The sequence below is a fragment of the Solanum stenotomum genome, chromosome 7 (assembly GCF_019186545.1).
Source record: "Solanum stenotomum isolate F172 chromosome 7, ASM1918654v1, whole genome shotgun sequence".
NCBI classification, from domain to species: Eukaryota; Viridiplantae; Streptophyta; class Magnoliopsida; order Solanales; family Solanaceae; genus Solanum; species Solanum stenotomum.
In genome coordinates, this window is record NC_064288.1 from 49,786,818 (window position 1) to 49,806,393 (window position 19,576).

At 34.8% G+C, this 19,576-nt stretch overlaps 2 protein-coding genes and 1 pseudogene across 5 annotated transcripts in view; all 3 read left to right on the forward strand.

Moving 5' to 3' along the window:
• The window catches only part of LOC125871714 (E3 ubiquitin-protein ligase APD2), a 44,683-nt gene extending 41,075 nt beyond the window's left edge, over nucleotides 1–3,608 (forward strand). For 3 of the 4 annotated variants that reach the window (XM_049552364.1, XM_049552361.1, XM_049552360.1), the window contains 6 exons: nucleotides 158–232; nucleotides 343–425; nucleotides 661–807; nucleotides 1,601–1,673; nucleotides 1,759–2,110; nucleotides 3,216–3,606. In XM_049552364.1, coding sequence (XP_049408321.1) covers nucleotides 158–232; nucleotides 343–425; nucleotides 661–807; nucleotides 1,601–1,673; nucleotides 1,759–2,110; nucleotides 3,216–3,291 — 806 coding nt within the window. In that variant the 3' untranslated portion in view covers nucleotides 3,292–3,606. Of the gene's footprint in view, nucleotides 1–157; nucleotides 233–342; nucleotides 426–660; nucleotides 808–1,600; nucleotides 1,674–1,758; nucleotides 2,111–3,215 lie in introns of all 4 variants that reach the window. The other variant, XM_049552363.1, reaches the window with a different exon arrangement.
• A 13,044-nt stretch (nucleotides 3,609–16,652) lies between these two features.
• Nucleotides 16,653–17,559, forward strand: LOC125869992 (uncharacterized; annotated as a pseudogene).
• A 76-nt stretch (nucleotides 17,560–17,635) lies between these two features.
• Nucleotides 17,636–18,432, forward strand: LOC125871717 (uncharacterized). The gene is made up of 2 exons (XM_049552367.1): nucleotides 17,636–17,842; nucleotides 17,989–18,432. Exons 1-2 carry the CDS (start codon nucleotides 17,636–17,638, stop codon nucleotides 18,430–18,432), a joined length of 651 nt encoding a protein of 216 aa, XP_049408324.1.
• Nucleotides 18,433–19,576: the final 1,144 nt, after the last annotated feature.

Below are 19,576 nucleotides of genomic sequence, written 5' to 3' on the forward strand. Positions count from 1 at the left end.
AATGGGGAATTATCTTTGTGGCTCACTCCCTTGGAAAGTGGTTACCTGTCTTGTTGATCAGGTCTTCTTGAATATAGCCAGCCAAGTTCTGACATGCTAGCTCCATTTCAATATTCTAGCACTGAGATATTTTTCTCTAAAAGTCAATGAACTGCAGGAAGCGAAGGTCTAGCTCAGTGGCTTGAAGACCCATCTTATCCAAATACAACACTATCATGGAATGTCATTTATGGTAAGAAAGAAGACTAGCTAATTATTTATGATCCCTGCATAAAGGTCTTGCACAAACTATAGCTCACGATAGATAGAAGTTACCTTATCACACCAGCTGCCTTTCTGCAGGGAATGGCACAATCAGCCAAGACATAGGGAAGTCCTCTAGTTATTACGTGGCAGTGGGCAACTTGAACTCTGGAGTTGTACAGGTCAAATAAGTATTACCATGTCAAATTTTCACTTAAGATAGTACTCTTAAGAGACAGTATGGGTATAACCTTTCTTACCCCAGGTGAACAATTATCTAATCACATTGGTAGAAAGAAATCGTAATTTCCCTTATTTTGCAATTTTTTGGGGTGGGGGGGATATTTTTCTGCTTTGCACTAGAACTGCATTTATCTTCTTTTTATTATTTATCATGTTTAGTTCTGTGAAAAACAGGTTCGGTTGGATATTAGAAGTAAGGTACTGCTCTATAATACAACTGGTGCTTATTACGAGTGCAACCTCAGACAAAAACCGTGTGGAATGAGCTTCTTTCTGGCCGGAGGAAATGTTGCTCTTTTGACTTCTCCTCCTCAAAGGCCAGTAAGTCTCCAGATTTTTCTAGATCTCCTTGTTTAATTCTCTCAACAGAGAATATGCCCAATACAAATGCTTTAATTTTGCTCAATGCGTTTGCAGTTTTTTGCAGTCTTTTTATCATTTCTATTAACAGATGTTTCTTTAATCGGTGAATCTTTGACCACACATGGACACAATATCTTGATAAGCTTACTTCTAAATATCTCTGTTGGAATAGTATATTCTGTTTGCCGATTATATAACCTGTCGAGTGGAGACAACTTGAGTGTATTAACACCAAGCAGTAGCATTGCAGCTTCTGTCATCACAAATAAACAGTCATTTGAAGGCTGGGACTAGATTTTTGAGATGCACTAAACTAGTTAGTATAGTCATTTGCACTACTATGTTCTAGGATTTTACATGCATTTTGTCATGACAACTCCATCCTTATACGCTTTGGTTAGAGATTGGCTTGTTAATAGAGATCCTTCTTTGTATATGTTCATTCTCCAAGTCATTTGGCATCATGACTACTGTTAATCTTAATGGACCCTATACAGTGGTGTAGACTGTAGAATATGGAATATCTTCTTTGTCTCACCAATTAAAAGGACTTATGTAAATATTCTTTGGCAAGCATTCAAATTTCAACAACAACAACAACATACCTGGTGTAAATTGTAATCCCATAGGTGGGGTCTACGGAGGGTAAAGTGTTCCCAGACCTTATACCACAAGGTGGAGAGGCAAGCATTCAAGTTTCATAGAGTAGATTTCATGTGAATGAAGTTAGCCTTTTTTCCAATTCCTGTAGGGTATAGCTACTGGTATGTGGAGCGTCAAACTTTCCTATGGACCTCGGTGGATCACATATCTTCTTGGAGTAGGTATATTTCTCTTTTCTACATAACCCCTGATGTTCCAATTGAAAAATCTGTAGTTTTTCATCTTCATCATTCTTTCTAAATGCAGGTGGGATGAGTTTTCTCATTTGGTTGGTATTCAGGTACTTGAATAATATGCAATCCACTCATCTGGAAGGTATTAGAGATCCAGTGGGGCCGATGGAATCTGAGCAGACCCCTCTTCTTTCACGCAAAGATGATGATATTGCAAGCTGGGGTTCTTCTTACGATGGTCTTTCACAAGATGATGAGTATAATGAAGGTGTACTGGACCTCACTGCAGCTCAAGGGAGACAAGTTAAAGATGGTGAAGACAACAGCAATATTCGCCGACTCTGCGCAATTTGTTTTGATGCGCCAAGGGACTGCTTCTTTCTTCCATGTGGACACCATGCATCCTGTTTTGAATGTGGAACTAGGTATATCACTTCTCTCTCTAAAAACTAAAAATGTTTCCTTTTTGAGTTTATACTCCAGAGGAATGACTAAGTACTTGCAAAAGAATATGCTTATATTTATTTATGCATATGAGAGAAACCAGTGGTTTGGGCTTGGGACTTCCATATTGGAGGTCTCAAGTTCGAAACCCATTGCCAGCGAAAGCAAGGGGTTTGCCTTCTGGGTCGAGCTCGTCGCACCGGGCTTGCCTAGTGCGGGTTACCTCTCCTATGTGGTTTGCGAGCTATTGCATAGGAGCGGGGGTTTTACCCTGTGCGCACCCAAAGGGTAGCGGCTGCGGGTTTCCCTCGTCATCAAAAAAAAAAAATGCATATGAGAGAAACCAGCAAGCCATGACATGACAGCTAGACTTCCCTTGTTAATAAAGGGACATCATTGAGAGTTGATGTTGTTATTCTTGTTCATTAAGAAAATATGGTTGGGGAGACTATTCTAGCCACATGGATGGGGAAGTATGATCATAATCTGAGACAACTTAGGACTAGTCACAACTTTGCCCTCAAAGTAAATTATCACCTGTCGGCCTCTTTCTCCACAACCAAGAGATCCTGTTATGGTGTTCTTCCTCCTTTCCCTTTTCTTCTATTTTATCTACTATGCTCCCTCCCCTTTAGCCGGGGGCTCGGTCTTTCAAGATTCAATCTTTCCCCTTCCCGTCGCAGGGAGTCTCTCTTATAGTTAATAGTAGGAGGTTTACTATGTGCCCAACTTTACTTTCTTTTATGGTGATTCTGTTGCACCCATCCCCCTCCTTTGGTTTTCTATGTTACCAAGGCACCAAACAAATTTTGAGATCATTTATTGAACTGTCTTTCATACAATCCTTAAAAGCAAAGGGGCAAAACTGTGATCAATCAAATTCAATTAAAGAACTATAGACTAAAGAAATGAATCACATTTCAATGATTTTATTGTGTGATCTAAGTTCACTGTTTTTGCAAAGGCATTTCCAACCCTTTTAGTAGCGTAGTCGTTGGTAGTATCTACACTGGTAAAGAAAGAAATGAAAATACAGGTGGAAAATCCATGTATAACAGTTTAACACCATGAAATTGACATTTACAGGATAGCAGAAGTTGCTGGTACTTGCCCAATCTGTCGCAGGCCTATAAAGAAGGTGAGAAAGATATATACAGTTTGAGTAGCCCAGAGAAAGCCATTGTAGATACAATGTAAATCATGGATATACCGAGTACTCCTTCCAATTTATTACTCTTTGAGAATTGATGCTGTAAATGAAATAGTTCGCGGTATTGGTAGGCCAATCCATTTCTTTTGGTATAGAGGGCAGCACATATGTATTTTCTATGTGACATACAATATTTGTAGCTTTTCCCCATGGATGTTTGGTTCTTTACATTGGTTTACTCTACCAAGAAGCAACCATAATGTCATGTACTTGAAACATATAGCTGGTGAAGTTCACACATTTGAGGGGATTTTTAAAAAAAAAATTGCCTTAATACATCCTCCAGAAATCATTGACCAACTAATTCGGTTTCAGATTTGACCAGTTTATATGACTCGAACCCGACACCATTGGTAAAGGATGCATCCATCTAACCACAGTCCTCGTGGTTTTATACTACTGTATCAACAAATTACTTAAGCGCATAGTCATGTACCAAGTTCAAAATCACAAGTAATTATTGTTAAAACAAACTAAATGAAAAAAGGAGATTCAATTTTAACATCATAGGGAGCTAACCGTTCCAAGGAAAGTTCCCAACACAAGTTTCTATAGTTAATCATACTGAAATGGGCTAGTCTCAAATAAATACATTAATTTAATTAGTTTACAATAAATATAGTCATATTTTTTATTTATATAGAAGCCAAAAATCATAGAAAGTATACATTGACTATACAATATAACTTACCTAGCTATACAGTAACTATACAATATGATACAATTGACTATACATTATTATACACTAAAAAAGTTGAATATAGTTTAGCTATACATTGAAGTGATCAACTCAAAATCACTGTTCAATATCGATCAACTCAAAATTTCCTCTAAACAGTCCCAAAATTTAGATATGAATCTTTTTCAATGTTTAGAGCCTTTTGATATATAGTTCACTCCAAAAAATTTCAGTACATCAAATTTAAAAAGAAAAAAAGGAGAAGACGAAGAAGAAGATGACGAAGAAATAAAGGTAATATGGTGATGGTGGATAAGAGCAAATAATCAATGGTGAAGGCGGTCAACATGGTTTCCTTGGTGTGATGAGAGATGGAATGAGTGGGGTTTAGTGAGGAAGAAGTTATACTTATTGGAGAATTTTAATAATTAATTAGTGTAAAAATATAGTTAACAAAAAGAAAACTCATGAATACAGTAAAAGAAAAAAGGGAGATAAAAGTTATAATTTATGACATGACACTAACGTAGCATCGATGTGGCGAGCGAGTACAAATAATCACATATTGTGAGAGTGGTGTTAAATGTCTCAGGATGATATTAAATTCACTTTTAAATAATAAATGTGTGTAATAGATCACCATGATAATTCCCATCTTTCAGGACAAGTTTAGGGGGGAACTATGTCTATTCCCCATAATAAAAGAAAAACATGTACGAAAAGAAAATCTAGTCTTTTTACATATTAAGTGGAGTTAATATCTCAAAGAGTCACTCAACTTTGAGAATTTATTTAACAAAGTCATTAAACTTGTTTTTATATCAATAAAATCACTCAACTTACATATTTATATCAATTAAATCATTAACTCAAAACTTTGACAATTTTTTTTTTCAAAATTGAAATGGATCATTTTTATTTTTTAAACACACATATTAATATAACTTAATTGTGCATCATCCAAGTCCAAACTAAACTACTGCAGTTAAGATTACAAGTGAAGCTGCTCATCAATATAAACGCGCATGTTTATTAAAGCAACTTAATCGGGTTAATCTAACATTATCGTATTATAACTACAAAAGTTAAAATTCTATAGAAATTTATCGCCCTTTTCACCTTGTTTACTGTCGGGCATTCAGTGATATGGATCGTTGGAATTGGGGGTCGGAAGAAGATGAAGAAGTGTTGGGTCTTTTAATTGGGTTTGGGTTAATGGGTTGGATTGTTAATGAATTTTGGTCTAATTGCATGTGGATTAATAAAAATCATGTTTTATATTTAATTAATGACAAATTTAATTGAGTGATTGTATTGATACAAAAGCATAAGTTGAGTGATTTTACTAATACAAAACAAAGTTCAATGACTTTGCTATATAAATTATCAAAGTTGATTGAGTGACCTTTTGAGATATTAACTCTATTAAGTGTCTAATATTCTACAAAAGAAGAAAGATTATTTATTGTGAGGAGATGGTTAGGAAGATGATGAAGAAGGTAATGTCATAACAAAACAAGTTGCTATTATTTGGTGGAAGGACAATATTAATAGATATTGTCTTAAGACGCTAGTATCGTGATCATTACATGGAGGAAACAATGTCAATTCTTTTTCTAACTTCTCTAATAATTTTAGGTTTGAAAACAATTTGTTTTCTGTACATGTATAAACATTGAAAAATTGCATCTGCAACAAGTCATAACTAAATACTGACATTATTCAGTGGATCAAGCTCTTCTTCCTTTATTATGAGTTTCGAAAGTAGAAAGAAGTTATATAGGAAAGATGGGTTGGTCAACTAGTGACATCCTAAATCCAATTACTTCACTCCCTTCAAAAGTTGGGCCCTCCTTAGGACAGGCAAAATATTGACAAAAATACAATCTCACTTTAAAATCATTTTGTGATAATTATAAAAGAGGAAAAAATGCAAGAAGGCATGGAAAGAACATAACATATAATGGAATATTGAATCAAGTACATCAGACTATATATCAATTCATTCAACGCATATATTTCCGAATTAGAGGAATTTCACCAAACTGAATAATAATACTATAATATCTCACTAACTACATGTTTAAGATATACTATTTGTAACGACCCCCTCCAATCGTTATGGGTAGACTAATGGTGAAAGAATCGGGTCAAAAAAACTTTTTGGGTAGAGACTTAACATTTCTATGCTAGGCAGTCTCAGATGAAATATGAGTAAGGTGGGGTCTAGGGAAATTCGGAAATGGGTTGGGCGATATGTCTAAGTTTGAGTCATGTTTTCTAGTAGTTAAGACAATAAAGAACACATAGGGCTTTTCAGAATCGAATTTGGGTGAGTAAAACTTTTGGTATTGAACTTGGCATGAAGGGGTTAGTATAGAACGTCAAGGGTCGAAGACATGTTGCGAAATGTAGGATTTTTGGAAAGGTTTATGAGTTTCTAATTCCATGCAAGTCTCTACAAAGGGTGTCACACTGCTATAGCGGGATGAATATGCATGCATGCACTATAGCAGAGTAAGTCGGATTTTAATGGAGAAAAATTTCCAAAATCTCTTATTTTTTGCACTTCATTTAGAAAAGGGGAAGGCGAGTTAGGGCAGTTTCCATCTGTTTTCCCACTAATATTGTAACACTTCTCTTTTTGAAAGAACTAGAAAGAGCTAGAATTAGAAAGATTGCTTTTGGAAAGAATGAAAAATCTGGAAATTTGTTAAGTTATGCTAAGTTTGGGTTTTTGGTCAACTTCAAACGACCATAACTCCTAGCTCAAGATGAGTTAGGTTTGCTTCCAGATATGGTAGGAATGATCTTGAAATTATCTTTCCAACGCCGCCGAGTTTGCGCGATTCCGAGTTCGTATGAGTGGGATATGCCCATTGGAAGTTGGGTTGTTAAATTAAGGAAAGTATACCCCATGACTTAATTTCGTTTTTTGGTAATTAATTGGGGTCTAAATTGATAGGATTCAGTTTATGTTGTTACAATATTGAGTTAGGGTTTTAGAGAAGAGAAAAGAAGAGGAGAAAAGAGGAGAAGGAGCAAGAATCGTCAAGATCTTCAAGAATCGCTTGTGGATTTCGTCAAGGGCTGATCCCTACGAGGTATGTGAGACTTTCATAGCGTTGGGTTCGTTCACCCATGCGCCAATCATGTTTGTTTCAGCTAAATTCGTTTCTAGAAATTTGAAAGTATGATGTTCTTGAATTATGTTCTTGATGTTTGCTTTAGTTCTTGAGATTTGATAGGATTGTGGAGTCCATGATGGAATTGTGTCGATTTAAGAGTTTTTTTGAGTTAGATTCTTGTGTGTATATACTGGGCATCTGAATCTATAGAGGGATTGAGAAAAAGAATTGGATTTAGGCGGATTGGGGTGAGAAAACGAAGGAGGAAAAAGTCGAGCATGTACTGACATGCAAGTCCGTGTCGCGGACTTGCTCCCCCAGTGAACAAAAATTGCCTCTGCATCGCGGTTAGGACGTGGACTCCTCTATTTCAAAATTTAATTTCGCGATAAAAAATATAAATACATCTCCGCGTCGCGGACTTGTTTCCAGATAGTGATTTCTTGATCTTTTCTCATGTTTAGCTATTTAAAAACACTCCTAAACATCATGAGTTCTTTCCTACAAATCACAATCCTTGAATCCATAGTTCAATTCAAACAAAGTTAAGAGTCAAGTTAAGAGAAGTTCATAAAGTTTTTCAAAAGTCTTTTATAAACGTTTTAACTTTGTTTTAAGACTTAAGCTTTGAGTTGAGTAAATAGTAAGAGCAAAGTTCATTTCTTCAAAGATTATACGGGAATGTTCCCAAGAGTTAAAAATATTTTCACATTTGAGCAAGAAAGGGAATTCGAACATCGATTCCAAGAGAGTTTTTAAGCTAAGTTTTGAGTAATTATCTCAAACCAAAGAAAACAAAGTTTGTTTTAAAAACATATGATAAGTATATTTTTGGGAGGAGTATTGAGCATCGATATGGGGATGTGAGTTCATATTAATTAACTCAAGTCTCCATAAACCATGTAACCATTATGAGTAATAAAGGATCATACTTTTTAGATGACTCTTTAAGCGCTTTTTAGCATAGACTAGTGGATCCACTTAATTAAGACATTCTATATGATGGCAAAGTATATGACAATTCTGGCAGCGTGGGCAAGACGATGTATCACCACTTAGGCTCATAATGGTGGTTGTCGGTTAGAGAAACTCCCACAGAAACTATATTATTTTATTATACGAGTACAGTTGAGTTTGTTATTGCATTTCTTTAACAAACTAAGTTGGTTTCTACTGTTTTAAAAGCTTTTTGTATATTACATGTGTTTTATTGCTTTATATTGAGTGAAGTTATTCAGGAGTTGAGTAAGGCCAATATAAGTGTTCCTTTTAGATTCTTTTCAAGCCTGTGTTATGTTTAGTATTCCAACTCGCATACTCGTATATTCAATGTACTGATGCCAGTTGGCCTGCATCGTCTTATGATGCAGACGCAAGTAACCAGGATCAACATCCGGCTCCTTGTTGATCCAGTTGAGCACTTAGAGTCTGTGGGTGAGCCTCCTTACTTTTCGGAGGGCTCTCTTTTTTTACATTGCTTTCCACTTTTTAGTTGTTAGGATGATCGGGGGTCTTGTCCCAATATCCCTCTTTGTTTTAGAGGCTTCATAGACCGATAGTTATAGTTCTTTAGTTTTATTCATTTCAGTTGTATACGTTTAAGACTTGAGTTGCCATTTTTGGCTAAGTTATTATCTCTTAAGTTATTGCATGAGTTATATTTTTTATGTTTAAGTCTTCCACTGACTTGGTTGGATGCGGATCTACTCCACGAGGAGCGGTACAGACGTAGATGATATCATCACGACCCCTCTTTTCGCACCGCTAGGGATGCTTAACGTCACTTTGCCAACTGACGTTACCTGCGCTTTCGTGTCTCTCAGTGTGGTCAACACTGGGTGTTTCCGAGCAGCGAGGCTTACACCCATTCGCATTAGTTCATCCAAAGTTCATTACCCTTATGCACAAATTATTGAATAAGCCATCTTCCTATCAAGGTTAAGAAGTCAACTGAGCATCTCAGCGGCGGGATTGAATACCCGGATCGAATCAGAGTTCACGCGGCCCGCCCTGAACAAATAGGAGGCATGGGCCACAGGTCGCACATAAGTCGCCGGGTCGCATGACAGAAGAACACCCAACTTAAAGATACACACTCCTCCATGTGAAATATTCATCTTCATAGGAGTTTTTTTATAGTAATCGTGACCAACAGCCATCAGCTCTCGGCTTGTTGGTAAGGTGAGAGCTTCAAGCTCGATTTCAGGTGGCACACCCTCTACACAAGCACCGCCCGACGAGGGGGGACAGGGAAAGCTACAGGCCCAAAACCTTCGACCCTTCTTCCTAAATGGGGGTGCCCGAGGCACCTCATCTTCTCATTTCGTCGTTGCTCATTCCCGTTAGGCCGAAATTTTTGGCCTTTCCTTCTCTGCTCCCGCTCAAGGAACAGGCCAAGGGTTTGCTTGGGGCCAACAATGGTTCTCGAGTGCCAACCACATCTGGGGTGTAGGCTCGGGGCGTGACAAACATCTTTGATTAAAGGTAAGTGAATTGCTCCCTTAATTTGTAATTTGATTCTTAAGCCTTATAACATAGAGTGTTACTCTTTGAGTAGGTTTTTCACTTGAATTAATAGTGTAAAAAGCTTTGATTTTGGCAAAATGATCATTAATTGGTCTGATATTAAGATTTGAGTGTAATCCAGATTTAATTAGGTCATTGTTCATTAATTTTTTTACATTTTATTATTGTTTTAGATCAAGAATGAGTCAAGGCATTACAGAAGAGGAAAACTCAAGTTCTTTAGAGTTCTAAGGATTGATTCGAGGTAGGTGATAAATTATTTGTTTTCCAAAGTATGTAATGTGTGCATGTTAACTGCTTTGTAGTATTATTTGTGAGATACGTGTGGAGAAACTAGAAGGCTAATGTGAAATAACTTCACGTGATAATCTCATGGAATGAACTTGTTTATTTATTTGTGGTTTCAAGTTGGTTGATCATTGTGACTGTGATTGCACATGTTGTTTGAGATTAATAGTTGGCTCGGATACCACGTCGGTATAAGATACTAACTGTTGGCTTAAATACCATGTCTAGTATGAAATATTAATGGTTGGACCTAGTATCACATCAGTACACTAACAATTTGTGTGTAGGTTCTATGAGAGGACTGGATATGTGCATTTTGTGATCATGTGGGACATGTTTCATGCATTGGTCGATTCAAGATTTGTGATTTGGAATTTGTATCATGTTGTGCATGTTGAAATATGTGTTGACCTTTATTACTGTTATGTAATTACTTGTTTACATTCATGTTTTGGAACTGTCCTACACTTGCTCTTTCTTTGAGGTGTACATTGCATATTTTGGAGACTACTTCAAAACCTCAGTTGTGGGAAGAAAGATATTTGAATCCAAAGGTGAGCTACTTATTTCGGGCTGCCATGAATTCTTTCTTATCTTGTTGTTCATCCACTCGGACATAGATATTTTATATTTTAGGCTTATGTTTCTTGTTAGGGATGCATCCTCTTATTCTAGATACTTTAGAGTTTTGGTACTATGACTTTCAAATTCTAGGGAGTTAAATTTTGTAAATGATTGAGTTTATGGGAACTTGATTCTTTAATTGTTTTAAACCATTTTCCTAGAATTTATAGTACGACTTATTTCTTAAAAAGGTTGATGGGTTAAGTTTGGTAGTTGGTTTACCATCGGAAGGTAGGTTAATGTGTGTGTAATAATGGCAGGTCGGGATCGTGACAAAGTTGATATTAGAGTGCTAGTTTTGTTCATCTCGTGATACCAAAATGAGTCTAGTAGAGTTCTACGAAATAATATCGAGATGTGTGTACTTTCTACAAGAGGCTACATGACTTTAGCAAATTATCTCTCATTCCTTCCTTCGTGCTATAACTTGATTCCAATTGGTATCTACCGATCCAAAGTGATATCTTAACTTCTTTTTTTCTTCTGTATGCATATGATTGCTACGAGACAAATAGTGCAAGGGAAGTAGCTCCAATGGCGAAGCCAGCAACAAGGGGACATGACAAAGGTAGAGGCAGCATTAGGGGTAGGGGTAGGGGTAGAGGAAGGGCAACACCCACTTGGGGTGGAACTCAAGCAGGAAATATACCAAGGCAAGCGACCCACCCCCACCCTAGGAATGTGTTGAGGAAGAAGTTGGGATTGAGATTGAGGAGAATGTTGAACAAGAAGTGTAATCACAAGTTAGGGGTGTGGGTTTTCCCCTTATGTCTTTTGAGGTGTTTCAATAAGTTTTAGATTTTGTGAGTGGGTTGGAAGGTATTGGGCCCACTCCCACTATGTAGGCTACTCAAGCTCCATCTAATCATCATGTTGTTACTATGGTCCCTAAGGTGGATGAAGCTTCGGGCACTGATGCAAATGACGTTTACAAGATAGGCGAGGGGGTAATCATAGAGGTCGAAGAATGGTAATTTAGGGAGAGGAGAGGTGCAACCAGGTAGGGCGGTTGTCCGTAATGATGATAGAGCTCAATGCTATGCTTTTTCGGACAGGCCAGAGGTTGAGGCATCAGACACACTGTGAGAACATATGTTATTCTTGTCTTTGACTAGATGGTTAATATTTTGTTTGATCCCAGTTTCATCTATTACTACATATCTGTTAAGTTTTTCTTGAGTCTTGACTTAACATGTAATATTCTTGATATCCATATTTATGTTTCTATCCGGTTGAAAAGTTTGTAGTTGTTACCTATGTATATCGGTTGTGCTTTGTTATGTTTGTGGGTTTTCAAACTTGAGTAGATTTGGTCTTATTAAATATGGTTGGCTTTGATGTGTTCTTGGGTATAACTTGATTATCCCCTTATTTTCTAGTGCTAAACTGTAATGCTAAGATAATGACTCCAGAGATCCCAAGTTGGAAAAGATTCGAGTGAGAAGGGGTATACAAGCCTAAGCCAATAAAAATCATAACTTTCTTTTAGGCTCGTAAGATAGTAAGGCAAGATTGTTTGGTTTATTTGGCTCATCTTTGGGATGCTAGTGCAAAATCTCCTTCTATTGAATCTATTCATGTGGTTTCAAAATTTCAAGAGGTATTTCCAATAGATTTGTCGGGTATGCCCTTGGATAGGGATATTGACTTTTGTATTGATTTGGAGTCAGGCACTCACTCAAATTTTATTCCTCCCTATTGCATGGCTCCAAAAAAATTGAGGGAACTCAAAACTCAACTGCACAAACTTTTTAATAAAGAGGTCCATTCATCCAGTTCTTCTCTTTGGGGTGCTCCAATTTTGTTTATGAAGAAAAAGTATGTTAACATGAGAATTGCATAGATAACCGACATTTGAATAAGGTCACCACTCCGAATAAGTACCTCTTACCTCATATAAATGATATGTTTGACTAGTTGATGGGTGTTTTAGTCTTCTCTAAGATTGACTTGAGGTTGGGCTACCACCAATTAAAGATTAGGCCTAGGGACATATCTAAAACTACTTTTAGAACTTGGTATGGACACTATGAATTCTTGGCAATGTCGTTTGAGTTGACTAATACGCTGACAACTTTCATAATCTCGATGAATAGGGTGTTTAAACCATTTTTGGATTACTTTGTAATCATGCTTATATATGATATCTTGATACTCCAAGGAAAATGAGGAACGTCTAGATCACCTTCATATTGTTTTGGATATCTTGGGGAAACATAAGTTATATGCTAAGTTTTCCAAGTGAGAATTTGGTTGTCTTCGGTTGCCTTCTTAGGACATATGGTGTTGAAAGAAGAGGTGATGGTAGATCCCCAAAAGATTGAGTCAGTTAAGAATTGAATTCAACAAATTGTGTGACATAAGTTAAGAGTTTTGTGGGTCTTGCTAGTTACTATCACAGATCTGTTAAGAACTTTGCTTCTATTGCCATATATCCGACAAGGCTGACGCAAAAGTAGGTATCGTTTGAGTGGTTTGATTAGTGTTAATAGAACTTTCAGAAACTTAAGACCCTTTTGACTACAATGCACATCTTGACATTGCTGGTGGAAGATTAAAGACTTTATTGTTTATTATGACGCTTCACATTCGGACTTGGGTGTTGAGTTGAGCCCATGTATGTTCTTTCACTTCCTTTCAAATTTATGTCTTGTTGTAGAATTCATCTCGCATACTCATACATTCAATGTAGTAATGTCATTTGGCCTGCATCTTTTTATGATGCAGACACAAGTAACCAGGATCAACATCCAGTGCATTGTTGATTCTAGTTGAGCTCCAGAGTTTGTCGGTGAGCCTCATTGCTTACGGAGGATCCCTTTTTATTGCTTTTCAGTATTTAGTTCATCAGGATGTCGTGAGTCTTGTCCTGACATCAATCTCAGTTATTAGAGGCTTCATAGATAGACAATCAGTTAGTTCGTTTGTCTTTACTTTTTTATTGGCTTATGCTCAGATTTGAGTTGCCACTTTGGCTAAGTTAAATGTTTATTTCTAAAATATTCTGAGTTTAGTTTGAGACAGTTGAATTATCTTGCATTTGAGTTCTTTTCTTAATGCTTAAAGTCTTCCGTTAAGTAAGTNCTTGTTGTAGAATTCATCTCGCATACTCGTACATTCAATGTAGTAATGCCATTTGGCCTGCATTTTTTTATGATGCAGACACAAGTAACCAGGATCAACATCCAGTGCATCGTTGATTCTAGTTGAGCTCCAGAGTTTGTCGGTGAGCCTCATTGCTTACGGAGGATCCCTTTTTATTGCTTTTCAGTATTTAGTTCATTAGGATGTCGTGGGTCTTGTCCTGATATCAATCTCAGTTATTAGAGGCTTCATAGATAGACAATCAATTAGTTCGTTTGTCTTTACTTTTTTATTGGCTTATGTTCAGATTTGAGTTGCCACTTTGGCTAAGTTAAATGTTTATTTCTAAAATATTCTGAGTTTAGTTTGAGACAGTTGAATTATCTTGCATTTGAGTTCTTTTCTTAATGTTTAAAGTCTTCCGCTAAGTAAGTAAGTCAGGCTAAGGGTTCGCTTGGGGACATCAATGGTTCTCGAGTGCCAGTCTCGTCCAAAATGTAGGCTCGGGGTGTGACACATATAACTTAGAAGTTGAGTCATTTAAAATTCTATTGACCATCCCATGTTATTTTTCCTAAATGAATTGGGTCAAGATGTGTTAAATTTAAATTAAACATTTTAAATTGGCGATAGTTTTTTTTTTCGAATCTGTCATATGTCCATGTGAAAATTTTATGTATAGCAAATATAAAATTCATAATTGTATGCTATGGCTATACTTTATATAATTGTACTCCGTAGCAAAATTTGTGTTTGCTATGAAGCTGTGTTTTTGTATATCTCGATATTCCTTCATTTTAATATACATTTTGATTTTTTTAAAAATTAAATAAAAGGTGATAATTTTGGTTAGAAAAAAAGGAAAAAAATCGTTAAAGTCACGCGCATTATGTTTCAATAAAATTTCGTTCCTTCTACGTCTTCTTCAACAGTAAGAACTCCAATGTAACTCAGTTCAGAAAATCGATCAAGTTGTTGACAGTATTGTACAAACAATCGAGATCATATTGATTTTAGAGATAACAACAAGAGGTAATTTTATGTTGAAAAAATACTCTGATTTTGTTTTTTTCTGGTCAAAATTGGTGTTCAGCGTGTATTCAAAATCAGATTTCCTTTTAAACTTTCATCAATTGAAATTGAATGTAGATTCAGAGGTGTATATTTTGTTCGTAATAGAGTTTAACACCTATGATTTCAAAATTTATATAGTTATTTTGAATTCTAAGAAAATTTGTGATTATCAAATTTTCTGGATGATATTGTTGATTATTTTGAATTTTTGATCGCAGATTCACTTTTTTCACAGTCATATTTTTCTTCGAATTTGTATATTTGGTGTTGAAACTATGAATGACGATGAAATTGTATTATGATTTGTTAAGAGTTTATACGTATAGGTGTTTTGATATGATTCAATCAAATATGTATAATTCGTATATGAAAATGTTGACTATTTATTTGAATTTGTATATCTATACAGTACAGGTTCGTCCTTAGTTTGGATATATGATTATGTATATTTTTATATAATTTTGTAAATTGTATATTTGTATAAAGCTTTAATTTGTGTATATAATCGTTTATATAAGTGTATATTGGAAATATGTATATAAATGAAAAACTGAATTCGTTGTAATTTATATACATATACCTATTAGTGTTGTTGTGAGTTGTATAAGTATATGAAACTGTTGAGTATTTATTCAAATTTGTATATTTATACAGTGCAGGTTCGTCCTTAGTTTGGATATATGATTCTGTATGTTCTTATATAATTTTGTAAATTGTATATTTGTATAAAGCTTTAATTTGTGTGTATAATCATTTATATAAGTGTATATTGGGAAAATGTATACAAATGAAAAACTGAATTCGCTGTAATTTATATACATATACCTATTAGTGTTGTTGTGAGTTGTATAAGTATATGAAATAGTTGACTATTTATTCGAATTTGTATATTTATACAGTGCAGGTTCGTCCTTAGTTTGAATATTTGATTATGTATATTTATATATAATAGACATATGTATATGTCAATTATTTTAGGTTTGTCAATTGTATATTTGTATAAAGCTTTAATTTGTGTATATAATCGTTTATACAAGTATATATTGGGAATATGTATATAACTGAAAAACTAAATTCGTTATAATTTGTATAAGTATATGTTCTTTTTGTTGTTGCGATTCTCAGTCATATAAATGTATATGTATATATAACTTAATTTTTTTATACAAAAATTATAAAAGTGGCTTCATTAGCTGTGTTGGTTATGCATTTTGGTAGATGGGACAGTGACAATCGTTACGTTGGTTATACTATTGAGGGGATGATTTTAAAAGAAAGTTCATCGTATAAGGAGTTATATAATGTTATTGCAACGCAACTCGGGGTTGATATGAATATGATTAAGCTGAAAATTGAGTATAGGGTTGAGGAAGCAACACACCAATGTTGATTCACAACGACATGAGTATTAAAGTGTATATCATGCTTAAAAAGGTTGCAAATGACTTCAACACGTATCCAATTTGTATAAGCAAACTAGATAATAGTAACAATACCACTGAACTGTGTGAAAGTTCAAATCAGGAAAAGGATATGGTTAGATCTATTTGTATAAATGGTATTGCTGAATTTAAGACTAGGCAGATGACAATTGGTGAATTGGTAGAGCTGCTTTGTGTTTTGGGGTCAGGGAGCTGCGATAGAGTCATTTCAGATCCATGTAATAAGTATGTGGAGGTTGATCAAGTGTATAAGGTCAAAGCCACTTTGAAATATGTGATGGAAATATATACAATTGAAAAGAGATTTCAATATAGGGTAGTGAGGTCAAATGCAATCAGGTAGATAGTTTGTACATACGAATACATAACGGTATATTTTGTTTTAATTATTCATATATTGATGTGTTATGATGTATTTGATGTTGTAGTTATATGCTGGAATGTATTTCTGAGGAATGTGAGTGGTTAATGAAAGCATCAAATATCAACAAGTCTGGAATAATTAAGATCCGAGCATTTAATACAAATCATACTTGTCCTTTGAAGGATAAAGTATATTCACAAAAACATGCAACAAGCATGTTGATTGGTGGGATTGTTAAGCCTAAGCTTGTTGATCACAAGAGAAAATATACACCTTCTTATATTCAGAGTGATGTGAAAATATATCTCGGAGTTGATGGTAATTACTCGTTGGCTTGAAGGGCTAAAAAGAAGGCTTTGATTTCCTTGAGGGGCACCACTTCTGCATCTTACAACAAACTTCCTGCATACTTGTATATGATGGATATTACATATCCAGGCTCGCATATACGTCTGAAGAAAACTGACAAAAATGAGTTTTTATATCTTTTTGTTGCATTGAATAGTTTCGTACAAGGCTTTAATCATTGCAGGGTTGTAATCGTTGTTGATGGAAGTCACCTAAGAGGACCGTATAATGGGACGTTTGTGGCAGCAAATACAATGGATGGAGCAGGTATGTTTCAGTGTGTTTTGAATGTATATTTTTGATTGTATGTTAATTTGTATATAAATAAAAATGTAGGACATATTTTCCCATTGACCTATGGTATCATTGATTCATAAAATGACGCCGCTTGGACTTGGTTCTTTGTACAACTAAGGGAGGCTTATGGGGAAATAAATAATATGCGTGTTGTCTCTGATAGAAATGAGAGCAATATAAAGGCAGTGACAAAAATGTATAATAATGTGTCGCATTATGCTTGTATGTGGCACTTGTGGGATAATGTTCAAAAGAAATTTAGAAAGTCCTCCAAGGAGCTAAGTCTTGTATACTATGCAATGCCAAATACATGCAATAAACTTGATTTTGATAAACTACTGGATACCGTAGAAAAGGTTGATGTAAGAGTTAAAAATATTTGGAGTTGGCTGGATATGATAAGTGGGCTAGGTGTCATGCACAGACTCATCGGGAATGGGCTATGACGCCTAATATTACAGAGAGTATAAATGTTGCACTAATGTCTGTGAGGAAATTACCAATTTTTGATTTTCTGGAAGAAGTTAGACTGATGTTTGGGAGATGGAATCATGATAACAAACACGAGGCAGTATGCACATTTACTCCGTTGATTGAAAAATTTCAAAATATACTGGTCGAAAATAAAGCAATGAGCACACGAATGGAGGTATGTTTTATGTATATTTAATATTGATTAATCAGTTTTTAATTGTTTTAAACTTGTATATATACAGTTATAAGACTATTAGAATTAATATATATATACAATTGCATAAATTTATACATATACATAAACCTGTTTGTATGAAACAGGTTGTGTCGTCGACTAAATATATATACAATGTGACTGATGATGGTAGGAGTTTTGTGGTCTGTTTAAAGAATAAAACATGTAGCTGTGAAAAGTTTCAATACGAAGAAATATCATGTGAACATGCTTGGGTTGTGCTGAAGCGAAAAAGTCTAATAGTTGATGGATATTGCTTGGATTTGTATAAACTAATGACAATTTTAAAGATTTATGAGCTATCGATTTATCCATTGCCTGATGTAGCAGAATGGGTGATACCTGAATACATAATGTATGATGAAGTTCAGCCTCCAAAGTTCAAAGGACCTCCGGGAAGGTCAAAAAAGAAACCTCGTGCAAAAACAATACGTGAATTGCTCGGTCTCAAAGGGCAGCATACATGTAGCACATGTGAAGTTGCAGGTCACAATAGGCGTTCGTGTAGAAATAGGCCTCAAGAAGTTTAATGAGCTCTTTCTATTATACGGGAGTGTAATTTTGGATTTTATAGATACTTGAATGTTATTCGCAACTGATTTTGTGTTTAAAACTATATGAGTTGGAATGGTAATGATGGAATAAATTTGTTATGTCCTATTAATAGTGAGCATTTTTGTTCTTCTTTTTGTATTCATTCTATTGTATATAGTATGAGTTTTTGTTGTCTGTATATATTGTCTATCATATACAAAAATTGTATATGTATAAGTTATATTGAATATATTATTCTCTTTGTATTTATGCTCGTACAAATAATTCTATGTGTATTTGCTCGATTGAAATATTTTCCTCTAGATTTATACAGTTAATGTATGAAGTAACATACATGTATTAGTAAAGATCATAATTTTAAATTGTATAGAATAATTTTTTAAAAAATATTCTATTTGTATAAAATACATGTGAAAAAATAAGTACTTAATTATGTTGATTTGTATAATTTTTGAAGTGTTAATCTGCATATATAATGAAATTAACAAAAATAAAGAAGTAAAAGACTTAAAATGAGCAAGTGAGTATATTACAACCAAAAAATTGGAAGTTCAAAACCTTCAAGGTTATTATGCATGTCATTTGCATATACAAAACAAAACAGAATTTAGTACTACTATTCTAATTAATTGTGATCCTTTCACTACTATCACAATCTATGTGAATCCTAATAGGCCTTTTTGGTGCCTCGTTGTCATTAGTGGCATCGGCTTGGATCTTTTGCATTCCATAATTTCACAACAATGCAACGTATCAAATACGTATGATCTCTGAATCAAAGAAATTTGGAACCCCATTTCCATTACTGATATGCTTTGCATAAGCAGCAACATATACTCCACAATCGCTGAAAATAAACACACATCATATTGTATATATAGAGAAATTGTTGTACCGCTACTAATGCAATAACTATTGATATTACAGATTATACAGACAATTTCAAATGTATAATTGTTTACATTGTATGTAGAAATACAAAATTTATGTATGTGTATAAATTTGTGCAATTGTATATGTCTAAATGAACATTATACAAAAAGTTTCCTTATACAAATGCAAGAACTTATACATAAACAATGCACAAAATTGTATCAAATGTATAAATATTTATACTGT